The 18138-nt window shown below is 28.3% G+C and overlaps 1 protein-coding gene across 1 annotated transcript; it reads right to left on the bottom strand.

Annotated features, from left to right (window-relative positions):
- Nucleotides 1-1015: 1015 nt before the first annotated feature.
- On the bottom strand, nucleotides 1016-4198 carry LOC132919078 (uncharacterized). The gene is made up of 3 exons (XM_060980427.1): nucleotides 4117-4198; nucleotides 3195-3280; nucleotides 1016-1264 (listed from the first exon to the last, which is right to left on the bottom strand). Exons 1-3 carry the CDS (start codon nucleotides 4196-4198, stop codon nucleotides 1094-1096), a joined length of 339 nt encoding a protein of 112 aa, XP_060836410.1. The 3' UTR covers nucleotides 1016-1093.
- Between the last annotated feature and the right edge of the window lie 13940 nt (nucleotides 4199-18138).

The raw sequence follows: 18138 nt of genomic DNA on the forward strand, positions 1-18138 counted from the left end.
TATGTGGGCAATTTTTAAATTCCATAAAATTCATGATCAGAAAGCAATAATACAATGTAAAAATTACATGTATACTAAATTAAATTTATGCCAATAATTTACACATTGATAATCGTACTATAAACTATTAATGTATCATTACCACTGAAAAATGATCTAATTCAAGAGGATTACTCATTATTAATTTTCTCTGTGTGACACATAGCAAATATTATGTTGTTTGCTTAAATATAGTAGTGAATTGACCTATATTTAAACTTAGTGTACTTAAGCTAAGTTAAACTTAAACACTAAGTGTTGGCATGTTAGCTTTTTTGTAATATTTAAATTTCCCCGTGATAGGTATATGTATGTTTTTAAATTGTAATATTTCAAAAACGCATAACTTGAATTATTAAATGCAAATATGCTACTTTGTTTGTAACTGGGGTACAGCACATAAGGATGTGATGTTCTCTTGGTTATACTTTAAATTAAAAACATAATATGAAAATAAAATAAAATCTTCAATTAGATGTAGGTATCATACAATATACACTACTTAGTATTTAAATATATTATATGGGTTGTTATTAAATGTTGGAAAAATAAAATATAATTATTATTAGGTATTGACTAATTGTTGCCTGTTAGTTAATTTTTCTAAATCTATTCAGTAATTCTTGTCGGCCAATAATTGTTTCCGATAATCGCTATCGCCCCACGTCGAGTAGCAACCGGATACAATTTTCACACGCGCATGTCAATACATCATGAAAAATTAAATGTATTATTGTTCATTCCGGAATATCTATGTGTAATTTACTATTGCCTTACTGGTCTAAAACTTATGAAAAATACGCGAGCGGCGATCGTTTGCCTCGAAATTGACTACGTGTGGATGTAGCGAAATTGCCTATCCAATTCGCCGAGTTACGGACATTTTTATGTTCAATAATACGAGATGAGTAGACGACGCTACGACAGGCCAATAAAAACGTAGTAAACAATAAACAAATTGGTTGGGTGGATAAAATAATATAATTTTTATTGGACGCAAAACATGGTAACAAATATATGCCAGCTAATGACATTAAGTTTTTTCGACATTCGTTCATAACTGTACTTTTTCACCGGTCTCTGGATCGATGATGTCTATGGCTTTGCTCCTTTTCTTGGATACTATCCGCGGAAACGAAACTCTGTTGCCTTTGTACGTAGGCCACGAGCAATCGTAATGCGATCCGTTTGCGATGCACGTCGATGCGTCGTCATCAACAAACGTCTAAAACACGATTAAGTTAATGCCTGGTTAGAAGCGCTTCTGTTTCATAATCTTTAGACTCGCTAAAATGTTTAAGAATGTTTTGGATGATTATATTTCTTCCCGTTAGTGTCTAAAATTGATGTCCAGTCAAGTCTTCTAAAAGATTAGGTGTACACTGGGCAGACCCACAAACGACAAAAAAAAACATAGTTCTATTTTCAAAATATCGAAGATTTGAACATTTTAATATCAACGTCAAAATTGATTGACAATAAGTGACAAAAATTGAAGAACAGTATTAAAGGCTTTCAGTAGCGTATCAAGGAATTTTTCAAGAAGGATTCGAATTTGTTTAATATGTAAAATGTATTATACAATCCGTGATTTTAGCATCTTAAGAATTTAAAATTCTGTCAATCAATGGGAAGGGTCCAGACTCTCCCCCTTGGGTACACCCCCAAAGCTTATTTTATTTATTTTTATCGTATTTTAATCACTTATCTTAGCAAGCATAATACTATAATGTACCAGAAATTACCTTTCTTATATTCAGCTATTATACAGGGCAATAAATTTCAATAAAAGGTGGTTATAGTTTAAAATGAAAATAAGTATACCATGTTATAATTATATATTAGTTCATATTAATTAATTTATTTGGACTATTGGAATAATGCTAGTTATTTTTAAAATACATTATTTTGAATTATTGAATATTAATATAATAAAATAATGCATTGTATAAAAATTTACATTTGTGTTGTATATTTTATCAGAGTTTTATTGTAAATTGTAATAAATATGGAGCCAATATTGATCAGTATGCAACACGTGTCTCTCATATTTAAATGTATTTGTGAGTAAATCTTATGCAAAAATTAAATACAAAAGTATTACGGTAAATAGTTACAATCAATAATAATATACGATATACACAGATTAAAAACTGTACTCTCGAGGTTTTTTTTCCACTTCAAGAAAATATTGAAATATTACTGATTTTAAAAACATATCCATCAAAAGTCTTAGTAATGTTTTTTTTATGAGCGTTAACGAACTTCCTGTCGGATTTCCCATAGGACTTCTCACGGCTTTAATTGATAACGTACGAGAACAATAAAAACACTAAACGTAAAAATAAATCCAATATAGATGAAGATTCATTAATGTTTCGTTGATGAGTATTTTATTTACTCTTCTCGGTAAGCATTAAACATTTTAAACACGTAATGACACCCAGATAATATATTCTACACTGTCTACTAAACAGTCCTTAAGTGCCAGACTTATCGTCGAGTGTGACTATATACGTCATAAACTCATAAACGCGATACTTATAAAAAATATTTACTTGGCAAATTGATTGTTTACTTTTCTGAAAGAAATCGATATTCAGAAATCCTCTCTCGAAGTCTCGAATCGAATTAGTATTTATTTTGTTTTATTTATAAATATGATAATATGCGTTACTCGTTCGTCATTACTCATTTGTAATAAATAATAATATAAGTTATAGCTGGGAATGGATTTATATGCATAAATGTATATTTTAATTAGAATAAGATATTTAAAATAGGTAGGTAATAAATGTTTACAATTTAAATTATTCATAATACAATTATATCATGTTCGTAAATATTTTGGCGTTTTATTCATACACAAATACATATATTATTGTCGTATTTTTCAAATATGCGAGAAATTATTTCAAAATTAGATTCAAAAACTTCTATGGCAACCGGAGAAGTTCAAAAAATTATGCGAAATGATTTAATTTTCATCTCAGAAAATTATAATTATATAATATATTATACATAATAACTAATAAGTAACATTTAACATTCAATTATTTAAATAACTCAGTGCACATTAATAATATTATATTGATTTTGTCTTGTATACTATTCACTAATAAAATAAATAACTAATAACGTGTGTTATAACTCACCGGCCGATTTCCGCCACTTCCCATGCTATCGGGTTTGATGACGAAGTATTCGGTTTTGACTTCTTCCATCTCTCTGTCCAAGTAATCTGCGAAAACACGGAAATGTCGATCGTGAAAAACGGCGTACTAAACTGGTACCCATTGGAAGTAAACCGTTCCGATACCAGGGTCGTATAAAGCGTTTTTATTTTTTTTTCGTTACGTTAGAGCTCGCGTATACCGTATTCAATGTACGTGTACAAAGTAGGTGCGAATGGTGCGATACGGCGACGATTAAAAAAATTATATCTTAAAAGGGAAAAAGGCAATAATTGTGTTAAAATAAATGCTGGACAATATTTTTTACGTTAACGATAAGTCAAAATTAATTTCGATTATTAACAGAATAATTACACATTACTACGTAATAATAATTATTATTATATGCGCTGAATACCGTTGAGCAGATCCAGTTGCGACTTGATGTCAAAATCGACCATCTTGCTTTTAATCTCAAAATTTTATTTCAAATTTACTTCTTAGTAAAACACACACTACGATCTTGGAAAATATACAATGTAAATAACGGGGACGACGTGGTTTTATCTGTCGCAAACTGTTTGTGTGAGTCGACATTGGCAACGTATACACCTGACTTTTCTAGCCAGTCAAAGTTTATTCGGTTGTTTAATTTTACTGTTTTCATAAAATCGTATTTTTGCCAGTTGCCACTATCAGTGCCCGATGACTATGATGAATGCGATCTGGGGGATCTTAGACTTTACAAATTTCAGTTTAGAAAATACCCTTTCACAAGTCACTTGAGTAGAGGGTAACAGTAGTACATATTTATAAACTGTAAATAAATTAAGAAATTAATTTTAATGAAATCAAAGTTCATCAATTATAATATAGGCACAGGCAATGCATTTAACACATTTACCACAGTCTACTAATTCAATTTTTTCTCCATCTTCGCTAACATTGATACTATATGTATCATTTAATACACTATCTGGAGCCATACTTGGTTGAAAACTTTCAAACTGACCAGCGAACTGCTTCAGCGTACCTTACAAAATACTTTCTGTTCTACTCCAGCCAACTCACAAATGGTTTCTAAATCATCGTTAGGAAATATATTAATCGAATTAATTGATGAAGAAGTTTTAGGGCCCAACCAATGACAACCTTTGAAAAGCCCTTAGCAACACGTACCTATAACCTATAGTTTGTATATATATATATTATAGTGTAGTTTTTACTTGACTACTTCATTTCGATATAGCAGTAATGTTAATAATTAAATAAAATATTTATCAAACCTATTGTACGTTCGATCGCTTGTACGGGGGTTCGGCATATTTTAAGTTCCACTAATAATTAACTAAAAAAAAAAGCTCGGGGCCAGCCAGGCCGACACTGAATATTACATATTAAATACAAATATATTATATATCATTATATACCTACTTTTTCGGATTTGTAGCATATAGTACGATTGTGTTATCATTTATTAAGTATAAATCGCATATGATATTGTATAATTTTTATGTCATGTAAATTATTATAGAATGATATAACTTAACAATTCAAATAGACTAAAATGCATTGGTACGCTGAATTGTTCGTTGTGTGATGTTAAGCTATTATTTCAATAATAATAATAATTCAAATTGATTTAAAAATGAAAAATTCGTGTAAAACGATCGAATAAAAAATTGGCAAAAAATCTGGGCGGCCGTGTAAAGCATGCGCCGCCGCAACTATGCCGCCGTGTCCGGATTCGTTTTTGCTACATCTGCCTTATGTCTAACCTATGCATTGGGACCTAACGCCTAACCCTATATATATATATATATAAACTACAGTTTGAGTTGAAAACTACTGCCGAATATCGAGCACCGTTTCCTAGCCGTGACGAATTTTGAGTTGAGCACTATTTATTTACCTATATGCAATTCGTATAGTTCGTATGTCATGACTCATGAGACTTGGATATTCTTATTTCTTATTAATTGTCTATTTTTTGTATTTGCGTACAATATCTGTTGACACATTGTCATTTTTACGTGTATAACATACATTTATAATAAATGAATAGGTAATATAATAGTAAAGAGTACAGTACCTACCTATTTGAATTTACCAATTTTATTCAAAAAATTTATTTCCCGTAAAACTATACTTGAATAATCAATATAATTTACATCAACACTTCAAGCAATAAATTATAGTCCAACCCAAACTTATTTATTGTTATTATTAATATTATTTAATACTGCATATTGTTAGCAAAAACATAATAACAACGTCGAACAGCAAAATGTAAACTGTACATAATATGCAATATACATATAGTGTGCATGGTTGGGTGTGATGACATATTATATTTATTTATCATACTATAGTGTATACACTAATTTAATGTACCTACCAAATTTATTCAAATAAATGCTTACACCTGATCACTATAATTCCATATTATATACAAAATACATTTTACAAATGCCTTTTAAAATATTACTATAATTATATTATTTATTATTTGTATTTATTTTTTATTTTTTTTTTTATACATGCTTTTTTTATTAATACATGTATTTTGTATTTGTGTTTAATTATGTAGGTATATAAAATAAATATGATTTATTGATTATTCAATATTTTAAATCTTGTAAGATCAGACATGAATATTCAATGTAACGTATTCATAATTTTTTCTTCAATTTTGTATTGTTTAAAATAACACAAAAAGAGTAATAACTATTAACTACATTTCAATATATAACTATATAGTATATACTATAGGTACATGATGCAGGTAACTAGGTACTTAATAAACACAACATTTTATATAATATTAACTTTTATTAAATATTAATACAAAATAATGAATAAGTAGTATAATTTATGATAAAAATATTCTTTGAAAATGATGTACTCCTCGACAGACTGGACACATTCTAGGATAATGACCATCCAACACTGAAACGCATATTTCGCAGATCCAGGCATGACCACAAGGTATCACTATATGCTGAGCTACATTTTCACCAGTAGTAGTTAAACAAACCATACAATTCCTTGAATTGTGTGCTACTTCTGGTGTATTTTGTGGTACTTCTAGTTCGACTGGTTCTACAAAGTCATCTTCTAAAACATCATCATTTGACTCATGATTATGTTCAATACCTAGTGCCCAATGTCTTTGCCTTCTTTCATAGCCAGCACAGGAATATGAACATTTCATTAAAAACATAGTACAAATGTGTACATAGTTGAAATGCATGTACCATCACGCTAAGACTGCGGTCGAAAGAACTAAAACGAAAGTGAACGAAAGTAAATCATAGCGAAAATGTCGTAGATCTAATATCAAAGGACATACCCAGAGAATTGAAAGTTTATGGCGCCCTCTAAGACTAACAATCGTGAAAAATATGTGTGGTACAACTCCAGATTTTCTTCCAAGGTGTAATATATAAATATATTTTAATATAATAATAATACGAAGGTATGTATATAAATATATAATACAAATTACAGGTATCTCATTGAAACGTAGTGGAGAGGTATTAATAAAAGTGACATATTTAACGCTTTTCTGAGGGACATGGCACAAGCATTTTAATATTTATTTATTTTATTTAAATTTTTTTTATTTCATTTTATATTTATTATTGAAACAAATAACGAGACGGCGAAAAACGAAGTCGTGCGTTGATAATATATATATAATAACTTAGGTGCGCATGAAACGGAAAGTAGGTAGGTCCTATACACATCTACACAAACACATTACGTTGAGAATATTCAGTAAAAAACAAAACTTTTTGGTCATCCCGAGCCATCTTCATGAGTTTATAATAATGATATCTTCGCGTCATGCGTGAGTGCCTAGCTATTTTCACATCCTATTTGACAATATATACCTATGACGTTACGCTTTTATATAAAACAATACACACAATATACAATCTATGCAACTGGCACTCAGATGACTTTCGAGTACATAAATAAAAAAATAATTGCATTTCGTTTCTTTGTCTATTAATTTTATTTTATTATATTTGTATATTACTAACTTATAATATTATATGTTCACCTTTTACAATTCATAATCAAATGTGCCTGTTAAAGTTATAAGTACAATAACTATCAGTTAAAAAATAAACTGAAAAATATTTAGATATTATAAATATCCTACCTCAATGAAAAGTAAAATAATCTTCATCCCGACTTTTATTTCTGATTTTTAATTTTTTGTTTACAATTAAAACGTTTTATTACAGTCGTATACATAATAAACCAGTGTCTGTTGTGATAATTAAATATTAAAGTATGTGTTCTTTTTTGATAGAATGCAATACAGATCGCCATTTATTTTTTAAAGCGGGACGTTTTTTCGTTTTTTAGGAACAGGGTGACTATGCCGTCCAAAGTGGAGCGTATAGCCACATTAGTTATTTATAATATATTGTTATATTTAGGTAGGTTGAATTTCATTTCATAAATAATATTACGCTCTTCTAATGTATACCTATTCAGGTATATATATAACTATAATATTAATAATATAATATAAAGCAACCGCTTTTGTTGTCGAGATGAAACAATGAACGACTAAAATCCAGGGAAATGGGCCACCCAGAGAGTTTGATACACTTTGCGCCACCGCCGTCTCTACACATGTACGCGACCAGGAAATTCGCTCGCCTACAGACACCACAGCCATAATCTACGGACGCCTTTGCAAAATGTGTGGGAAATTCTTTCTGAAATCGTGTACATAGGTGATACTCTAACCTTATAAAAGTTGAAAGTTATAGCTTATGGTTATGATATTATGATACATATATCATCGGAGATACATACAACTCCATCATGAAGTGAAATGTATAGATATCCGTAAGGACTTGTACGCCAACACTATATTGTCTGGAGGTACCATCATGTACCCTGGTATTGCCGACAGAATGCAAAAAGAAATTACTGCTTTGGCTCCATCTACAATGAAAATCAAGATCATTGCCCCGCCAGAGCTAAAATACTCAGTATGAATTGCAGGAGGATCTATCTTGGCTTCTATGTCTACCTTCCAACAGCTGTGGATCTCCAAACAGGAGTATCATGAATCAGGTCCATCCGTCGTGCACAGAAAGTGCTTCTAAATACTTTTATATTTATTTTCCTAAAAAACTGTAAACTGGCTTTGTTAGGTGTAAGTTAATACGAATGTTTTTTAGTCTATGCTTATACTTTGGATTCAATAACCAAAAAAATTATAATTTGACATTTTAAAATTCCCGCTAAAATATTAATTCGCATTAAAGGGTTTAAATGCATTTCTTAATACCGGAGTAAGAGTTAATTCGATTTGACGAATCGAACTAAATAATAAATGCGCATCAGCTTAATGCGAATTAAAAATGCGTTTATACGCACTTAACTGTCTTAACTCTCGGACTAACTCAATGCGCATTGAGTTAATGCGCATTAAGTTATTAACTGCTGCATAAAAACGTATAGTATAAGTGTAATACTTTATACTACTATAGATATCTTATAATATCTATGCATACTACTGGCTTCTGTCCTATCCCGTCCATTAATATAGGTATTTAGTATTTATTATTTTTCTCAATTCTTCTTAATTCTTAACACGGTATGAGACTGTTTTAACTTAAATTCAGTATAACATATACTTATATTTTTATAAAAATCATTTATTATTGAAAATTGGTATAGCACAACATTCATATCAAAATTAAACACGAATAGCGGCATGCTATATGGTGAGGATGAAATCGGGACCATTATTTTGATTTCCTTTTTATAGGAGAATGAAATTGAAGTGATTCCACGTTATATGGTAGCACAAAAAGAACAGGTAAAAAAAAAGAAAAGCCAGTATTGAGAAAGAAAAATACACTCCCTGAGGTATATAAATATAAGCAATCAATGTTAAAAATGATCAATCTTGTGTGACTTAATGTATTTAAAAAAAAATTAATAAATGGCCTGAAAATACTTAGCATAAAAATAAAGCATTTTAGAGGATATTGGTTAATCTTAAAAATTAAATTAAACAGGAGTATGATGAATCAGGTCCATCCATCGTGCACAGAAAGTGCTTCTAAATACTTTTATATTTATTTTTCTAAAAAACTGTATTTTTTTATTTGATTTTTTCCTGTATTTTATATTTTAACAAGAATCAAAATTATGAAATAAATCCTATGCATTATGCTTACATTCCAGTAAGTTATTTACAACTCAAAGCATTCCTTTATCATAGCACGTCTGTAATATACCTTCTTATACAAATATGATGTATTTCTAATCTTGAAGATATTTTGTAAAGATTGCAGTATCTGTCTGCGTGGGTTACCAATTTTAATTGGCCCACAGTGAAAATAATCTCTAAATAGATAGGCCAACACCACTGTGTGGGTGTAACCGATTTCATCTTGAAGCTGTATCTACTAAGTAATGAGTAACAACATTTTACCTAGTTCTGAATCATTATCAGTCGGAGCGAGGCGATGGATGCATTTGTTTTAAATATGTGTTTTATTTTATTCTTTTGTAAAGATGGCGTCATCTTTAGTAATTGTAATAATGTTTCAATTGTAAAAATTGAGAGTAGCTTATGGTATGAACAATTGAATCTATACTATTTTCATAAGCGCGTTGTATTCAAACTTTTAACTTTTAAATTCTAGTTGCTGTGATGACAAAGTTTATAAACAACTGCAATCGACTATGTGTAAAATCGTTCATCTGGTGGAAAAACTCGTGTAAAATTGATTTTATGATATAATACTATACTTTCTATCTAGATGAATTTAAAAATATAGTGAATATGTGGGTAGGTATCGTCGCGCTGTAATTCCTAGATTCATGACTAACGCATTGTGATGTATGTAGTGTGTATATTGTCCAGTGACAGCGACAGGATTTTTAACGCCCCAACAGGGGGGGTGAATAATTTTATTAGCAAAGCCTCCCACAGTCCACACCCTCCTTTATTACAATATCATATCAACTTATTTTACATTACATGCACAAAAATGTCTTAGATCAAACTTATTTTTAATATTAATTTGTAATGTACGTATATGCTATTTATTATAAAATTCTCAAGTTAAGTATAGTCAAACAAATAGAATATATATATAAAAAAATCCATCTTGAAAATATGATGTATATAAATAAATATCATTCAAAGTAATGTTTATGTTATTAAGTTTTTTTTAAAATCCAAAACACTACGACCGTATGTCATTTTTATGACAAGTTTACCCAGCTTACTAGTACTACAATATTTATTTATTTATTTATTTATTTATTAATTTTGTGTATATAAAGACTAGACTGCTGTACGTTGTGTACACCTTTGTTACTAACACGATATAAATTATAAAATAAATGTCATCGAGATCATTATTAGTACCTAAATCAAGACGCTAAAAATAAGGTAATTGTAGTTACAAAATATGATAATATAGTGTTTCCGTGTATTTCAAAATTAAACAATCCGTTATATTATTCTGCTTTGTAAACAATAATAATATTGTTTATAGCATTTTTCATAGTTCAAGATATTAAAATATATTTTAGAAACTTTCTGGGAGAGTCAGTGATCGGGCACCGCCTTCGATATTGGTGATATTGCTATCTGTCACGAATTCACTATGATAATAATATATTATTATTTTTATACATCTATATTTAGTAAATATCACTATATCAGTTTGTGAATAACGTGACTTCATCGAATTTACAGTCTTTCGCAAACGATCAAGAATCAACGGAAGTCATCTTGCAGGACGGCATAATAGTGATGAATGGATCGTCCGATTATAGAGACTCAGGCGTGGATTAGTAAACACAGACACACAGTTATTATGTATATACATATGCTAAATTTTTTATGTTAAAGTATAATATAATATTTACAGTAAACATTACCACGCTAATTTTATTATTATTAGCAAGTACCTATATAATCATGCAAACGTGTAGGTATTATTCTTTTTAAATCGGATTACAATCAATACATTTTTTATTATAAGATGACGCAACACCGGAATGAAGTGGTTGTCTAAGTCTTATAATCGTGCAAGATGTAACATAACAAATTTATGTGTAGAAAACGATTTTATGTTTTTAACTTAAATATCAGAGTGAATTGATCAAACCTAAAGATAAGAACATAATATCTGCTATTTCTCGTCGCTTTTTTTTTACAATAATATATTAATTTTTAAGCGATGAGCTATGACTTATGAGTATGCAAAAATATTAAAATTCTTATTACTCACTATAAATTAAAATATCGTAAAAACTAACAAAAGATCACAACGTACCCGGTGTTCTTTCTTTTAGTCAATTTATTCTTATTTTTAAGCTAGCTAACCACACAAAATTTATTTTATTGAATGCTAATTTGCTTTGTTGTATGTTTGTAAGACGGAGACCACCTAAACATGTGGGTGTACTATCCTCGATATTCATTCGTTGTCTCTTCATGCACAGTACTAAGCTATTTAGATATACAAGCACTAAATTAACGCTCCACAACACCAATTCAGTTTTTTTTTCTAAACGAGTAAAATTTCTTTCTATGATTAGACATAATTGCGATAAAGTGATAAAACATTGTCCAGGCTCTACGATAAAATTTTTTCTATATTTTAAATTTAAAGCTAGCCATGGTGATAAATAATAAACGAGTAACCTATATAGGTACTTATTACTCAATTTTAAAAGTCATCGCATAAAAACAACATTATAGAGCGTGAAGAATACCGTTTTCGAGTTAAATGTAAAATAATATGATATAAACGTAATAATAATAAATCTTTTATGGAAATGCTAGTGGTGTATGTAACTGCTGTCTGTTTATTCCTTCGGCGAGTGTGCACGACGTAGAAATACATAAAATATGACCAAGTTTGTTTAATATATTATGTACGTATTACGTTCTACATTTGATCGTGACCGTTTAACCATTTATGTTTATATAATATTTTAGTGTACCTATAGACTATTGACTTTGAATGCTGGTCTTGATGATCGATATCGATGAATTATTATTATTACTTAATATTTTATAGAATATAGATCATAGAAACATTATAAACTATATGCTTCATTGAATTAAGTACCGACCGCCCGGCGAACCGACTCTTACGTCGGTGTACGATAATATATATATTGCATAAATCTATATATTAGTAAAAGGTAAAAAAAGGTTTGTGTGTAGCCGTGTAGGTTAAAAAGTGTTATAAAGTTGTAAGCAATCTACAGCTAAGTTTATGGCCGTAGCTATTTTCCTCCAAAAACGAGATACCATTTTCCTCCCCATTATTTTTGACTAAAATTATGTCTATTTTCCTCCAATATTTTAGCCAGTGTTGTAGTGTTCCGTTCCGAATTATAAAGATAAAATATGGCTAGGATCACATTTTACGCGTATCTGTTGATTCAATTCTGGTCACTTAATTTCTAGGTATGTAATTACAAAAAGTAAAATAATTATTCATATTATGTCTAATTTTTATTTTCTTTAAACAGGTATTCATTTGTTACTTAAAATGTCCTATATAATTATAAAAAATATATAATATTTTACAATATATACTGTATAGTGATTTTACTATATTTTATATTTTACATATTGTCTGGTTGCATTATCATCAACCCTTATTATTAATTATTATTTATTATCTAATATTTTATTATTATTTTAATTATTGATTGATGCATCTTTATCGACGTACGTATTTTTTTTATTATATTCACTCTGATTTTAGCCACCCGCCAAGTTCGGCGTGTAAGGTGGATTTTATATTATTATATTTATACTTCAAATATTTTAACAACGAATGACGATTTTATTATTTTATTTATTGGAGGAAAATGGACAGTGGAAGAAAACAGTATATCTTGTTTTTGGAGGAAAATGGACCCGTCCAAGTTTAATCACACCCGTGGTTCCGAAATTTGGTTCATAGATAATCGCTAATCGTACACGGGATAAACCGGTTAATTGTTATCATAATAAAAACAAATGCATACATTTCTTTTATTGTGGTTTCATGTAATAAATAGTACCTATAGTCAGTGCTTTGGGGGATTCAATTTTCAGTACCATTTTACAAAATAATTAAAAATTGCATTAAATTAAAGTTAAAGTAGTAGTTTCTGCTGCTTTATACATTATATGTATTAAGTAGATTAATGTAATTGGAGTGTTAAATTTAAATTAGAAAAAACAATACTGAGACGGTCAGTCGACCTATATCACTTAAATATGATGTATTATTATGACTCATAATATTATATAGTTTATTGGTATTGCAAAGTTATTTATTTTATTTTTTGTATTAAGTTCGACAGATCATAGATTACATTTTTTCCAAAAACATTGAATTTGTCATAATTATTATTTTATAAATAATAAGTATAATTTATACCGTATTATATTCTTGCAGCTATTAACTTTTGAGCCAATAGGTACAACCTATTTCCGTAAAATAATGTGAATAATACATTATTAGAATCAATACTTAGCTTAAGATTAATCTACATTATATGTCAAAAATATCATTGTGTATATTATAACATACTCGTAAAAGTCTTATGTTCCTAAGCAAAATGTTTTTAAATAATAAAAAAATAATGAACATCTTTAATACAATATATAACTTCAAAATATTTTTAAAATAATAGCATAAGTAAGAAATACTCTCATAAAAAATTGGTTAAAACTTTAAGTTATCAGTACATAAGATTATTTGTTTTTAAACTATAACACATTATACAAATTGTTTTAGAAGAATTAGTTTTTTTGGGGGATGAATATTAATACACAATAAGTCTTAAAATATTGAACTTCAAACAGTCATAAAAAAATAATGTGACTTACCGGTAAACCTTTAATTTTTGTTAAAAGTAAAAAAAACCAATGAGAATCACAATATTAAATTTTTAAATTTTTATATAAAAAGACAATAATAAGTATATGAATATCTAATGAAAAAATAATAATTTGAAAATTGTATAGATTTAGACAAAATTTGTCAACATTTTAATTTAAAACGTTTATAAGGAAATATCGGGACAATATATTTTTGATTACAGTAATTTAGTTAACGACTGATGAGGAACCCTGTATTAAATTTTAAATCATATTTGCCAATTACCTATCAATAATTTTTTTTCGGCTTAAAAAAAAATAAAAAATTTTAATTGTTTTAAATAGTGAAAATGTTTTTAAAATTAAATAATGTACAGGAAATCATAATGTAAACAGTTGATAAAATGTTTAACATTCTATAATTAGCATTTTTGAATTAAAACTAAATTAATAAATTTATTTTGCCGAAATTATACAAGTATGGATAATAATTTCAGTTTTTCTTAATTTTTTTTTTCCAATATTTTGACAAGATCTGAAATTTTTTATTTTATTTTACTATTAACCACCCAAATTACTAAATAGATCATATTTGCTACAAGAATTCACGACAGACGAAAAATAAACTACATATTTGTAAAATCAATATAACAATATACATTCATTGCTACGTCCAGGATCCAAGGTATCATTATACTTGACTTTATTTTATGCATCGGCCTAGTGGTCGGTAACCTTTTTGGACTCTCGGGCCATATTCACAAATTAAAAACAGTTTTTGGGCCAGACAAAAATAAAATTTTTAATTCTTAAATTATTTACTATGAAAAAAAAAATATTGTCTAAAACTTTAAAATAATAAAATATTTAAAAAAAAAAATTTAAAGTCGGCCGTATATAATAATAACCCGCCGGTTGCCATTGGACTGTATTGGACGATCGGAAATAAAATATAGGTACCTATACGTCGTCCGGGTATCAGCTTGTAAAATGCAATAAACATTTATTTTAATATGAAAATATACTAACGGAAGTATCCTTCTACGCTTTTCGGTAAAATATAGAGCTGTGCCACGTTTACAGTTCAAACGACCTGTACCGTCACCGAAGAAAAAGCTAGCTTAATCAATGTAATTATTGAAATATTTTATGAAAATGAGAGTATTTTTCATGTTCTGAAGGTTGTGGTTTGACTTTGACAGTTTGACGACTGTTCAATACAACTATTAGAATTTAGAATTTTTAATCGTCTCCTACGAATGACGACGATTGTCGTTTGCCACGGATGATAGATAATATGTTTTATTATAGAACTCTTTATGATATTATAGGATTTATTTTTCTACTAAGGGGCTCTCTGGTGAAACTCGATTCCGGTGTGTAGAAGGCGCCTTCTTGGTTAAGTGAAAATCGTTTCACCTAACCCAAGGTGGATATATACGGTGGACCAGCTCAAAAAAAAAAAGACACATAAATCACTTCAGCTATTTTCACCACTAGAGCATGATGTTATCAATTGGTGTCTCAAGTAATGAATAGGTACATAATCTTATATTATAAAATAATATATAAACCAAGTGATTTGAACTTAATTTTGCATTACTTTTAAACCTAAATTACATTATAATATTAAGTAAAATAACAAATATGCTTATTACATTTTATTTTAAAAACAATTATTTATACAATAAAAATTAAATGAGTTTAGATATTTTTTTTAATCTCTTTTAAGTATTTTTTTTTAGCTTCAACATCTTTATTTTTTTGTTTACATGCAAAAATCATTCTTGTTGTGAGATAAAACTTGGTAATATGTTTAGACAGTTGAAATTTATGTTCATCACAGCCAACTTTTGGATAGCCACGATTCTTAATTTCATTTAAAACTAAAAAACAAATTAACTTATTAATATCATATCAGCATTTATTAACATTTTTAGTTTTAAATTAATGTTTTACCCTCAAATAAAATTAGTTGTTGAAAATTATCTTTCTCCAGTATTTTAACAATTGCCTGTTTATAAGTATATATTAAGTTAAGTAAAATATCTGATGGTATAAATAAATTGCCTCGACTCCTTTGTAAGGTGAAGCAATCATGATCTTCAAAATCTTCACATTTGATTAATGTTTTAAAACACTCTTCACAGGATTTTGCAATTGAAAATTTCCGTGCCTGTCTGACAACATATCTCACAAAATAGGTAAGAGCAGAAGAATCAATGTTATTTGACATATATATGTGTATATCAACACATGGTTGTTCAAAATATGTGTGATCAGTTAATTCACTAAAATCTCCAGAATCTAATAGTTCATCCAATTTATTTTCAAATTTTAATTTTTCAGTCAGCTCGGTATTAGAATTAGATTTTATATGTATAAAAGAGTTCAGTATTTCTCCACCAGAAACGTTACTACCCCTTGGCGGTTTAACTAATGAGTAAAATGACAACAGCCTAAATACTTGAATAAAATGAAGTGGATCAGGATGCTGATTTGATCCACATGCATTACGTAAGTTTCCAAAGAGATGCTGAAATGTTATATTTAATGTTTATATATCTTTTAAATAAATATTGTAAAAATATTGACAATTTTACCTCCAGTGCATCTTGGTTGATTCGCCTTGTCATAAAATATTTATAACCAACTTCATCGCAAATATGTTTAACAAGTTCAAGTGTACCTTTTAATGTGACAACAAGTCCCTTGTATGTTTGAATTGTCAAAAAATCATTTGGATTTGTTATAAGCTGTTTCCAATTGTATAAATATTCCAAGTATTCTCGTACTACCTATAGTCAGTAAAATTTTAAGTTAGGTAATCATATAAGTTGATACAATTACAACTTTTTGTCCATGCGATGCTTTGTCAGATGTTATAGAAGTATGTGCAGTTCTAGAGTTCATAATATCAATTAACAAATTAATTTTCCTAATAAATTTAATAGTGGGAAGACATCCTTTAAAATCTTCTAAACCTCGTTTGTGCAATTCTTCCAAAGCATCCGCCACTGTGCCACTAAAAAACTAAATATCAAGAAAACATATTAAAATATGTTTTAAAGTTGAAAACATCAGTCTTACAGTCATTGCCATTTTTACATTCATTTTTTGAAACTGATGAGGGTATATATGATTTTTATTTATTTTGTAACACAATTTAATATGATTTAATATGATATCCACCTTGACCTAACCTAACCATATTTGTGAGTTATCAGTTTTTCTATAACTTATCATTTAAATGATAAAGTTTATTCCATCGCATGCCTGGTTCTTTTTTTAATTCAAAAATAATAATAACATGCCGAAAATTGTAATTGAGTGTCTAGGTTTCAGTCATCAATCGGTAAAATACCGTGTCCCCGTCGCTGGCCCGGTTTTATCTTTGAATGAAAAGTTATGGAGACATGGAGTTAAAGTAAAGTTATATTTTCACAAAAATGTTATGAATTTTCAACTCCCAAAATCCTTGCAAATTTTCGCGATTTTAACATATTTCGTAAATATTTATAGACTTTTGATTTTTTTTTTTAACTAAAATAAGTACAACTTATTATAGGTTTATAATAAACCTAGTAAATTTTAAAGATTTTTTGGAATGCCAATTTTTTTTATTGGCATTTCAAATAAAAAAGATTTAGATAGTGGATTTCCGTTATATTTTTGTTAGTTATACACTTATACGAACATATAATAATATAATATGTGACATATGTACAAACATTTTTAAATTTTTAAAATCAATATTAATTATATAAAATATTTTGTATTTTAGGAATTTTTGTCCAACTTTTTTTAAACGGACTTTTGGTTCGCGATTCATTTATTAGGTTATTAGGTTGTTATATAATAATAGTTAATGTATCACTGACAAGTACAATTTAATTTGTACGGCTTAAACCTTAAACTAATAAATTGCTTAAATATATAAAACAATAAAAATTGTTCTGACCAGAAAAGTATAATTAAAAACTCAATATTGATAACAAATTAATTAGAATCACGATTAAAGATATACTTATATAT

This window comes from Rhopalosiphum padi, chromosome 2, assembly GCF_020882245.1.
Source record: "Rhopalosiphum padi isolate XX-2018 chromosome 2, ASM2088224v1, whole genome shotgun sequence".
NCBI classification, from domain to species: Eukaryota; Metazoa; Arthropoda; class Insecta; order Hemiptera; family Aphididae; genus Rhopalosiphum; species Rhopalosiphum padi.

Excerpts from the sequence above, each read along its gene's own strand:
- LOC132919078 (XM_060980427.1), bottom strand. The coding sequence starts at position 4,198 with ATGGCTCCAGATAGTGTATTAAATGATACATATAGTATCAATGTTAGC. Across the intron at positions 3,281-4,116 it reads AATTGAATTAGTAGACTGTG|ATTACTTGGACAGAGAGATG; the intron begins GTAAATGTGTTA and ends GTGTTTTCGCAG. Across the intron at positions 1,265-3,194 it reads GAAGTGGCGGAAATCGGCCG|ACGTTTGTTGATGACGACGC; the intron begins GTGAGTTATAAC and ends ATCGTGTTTTAG.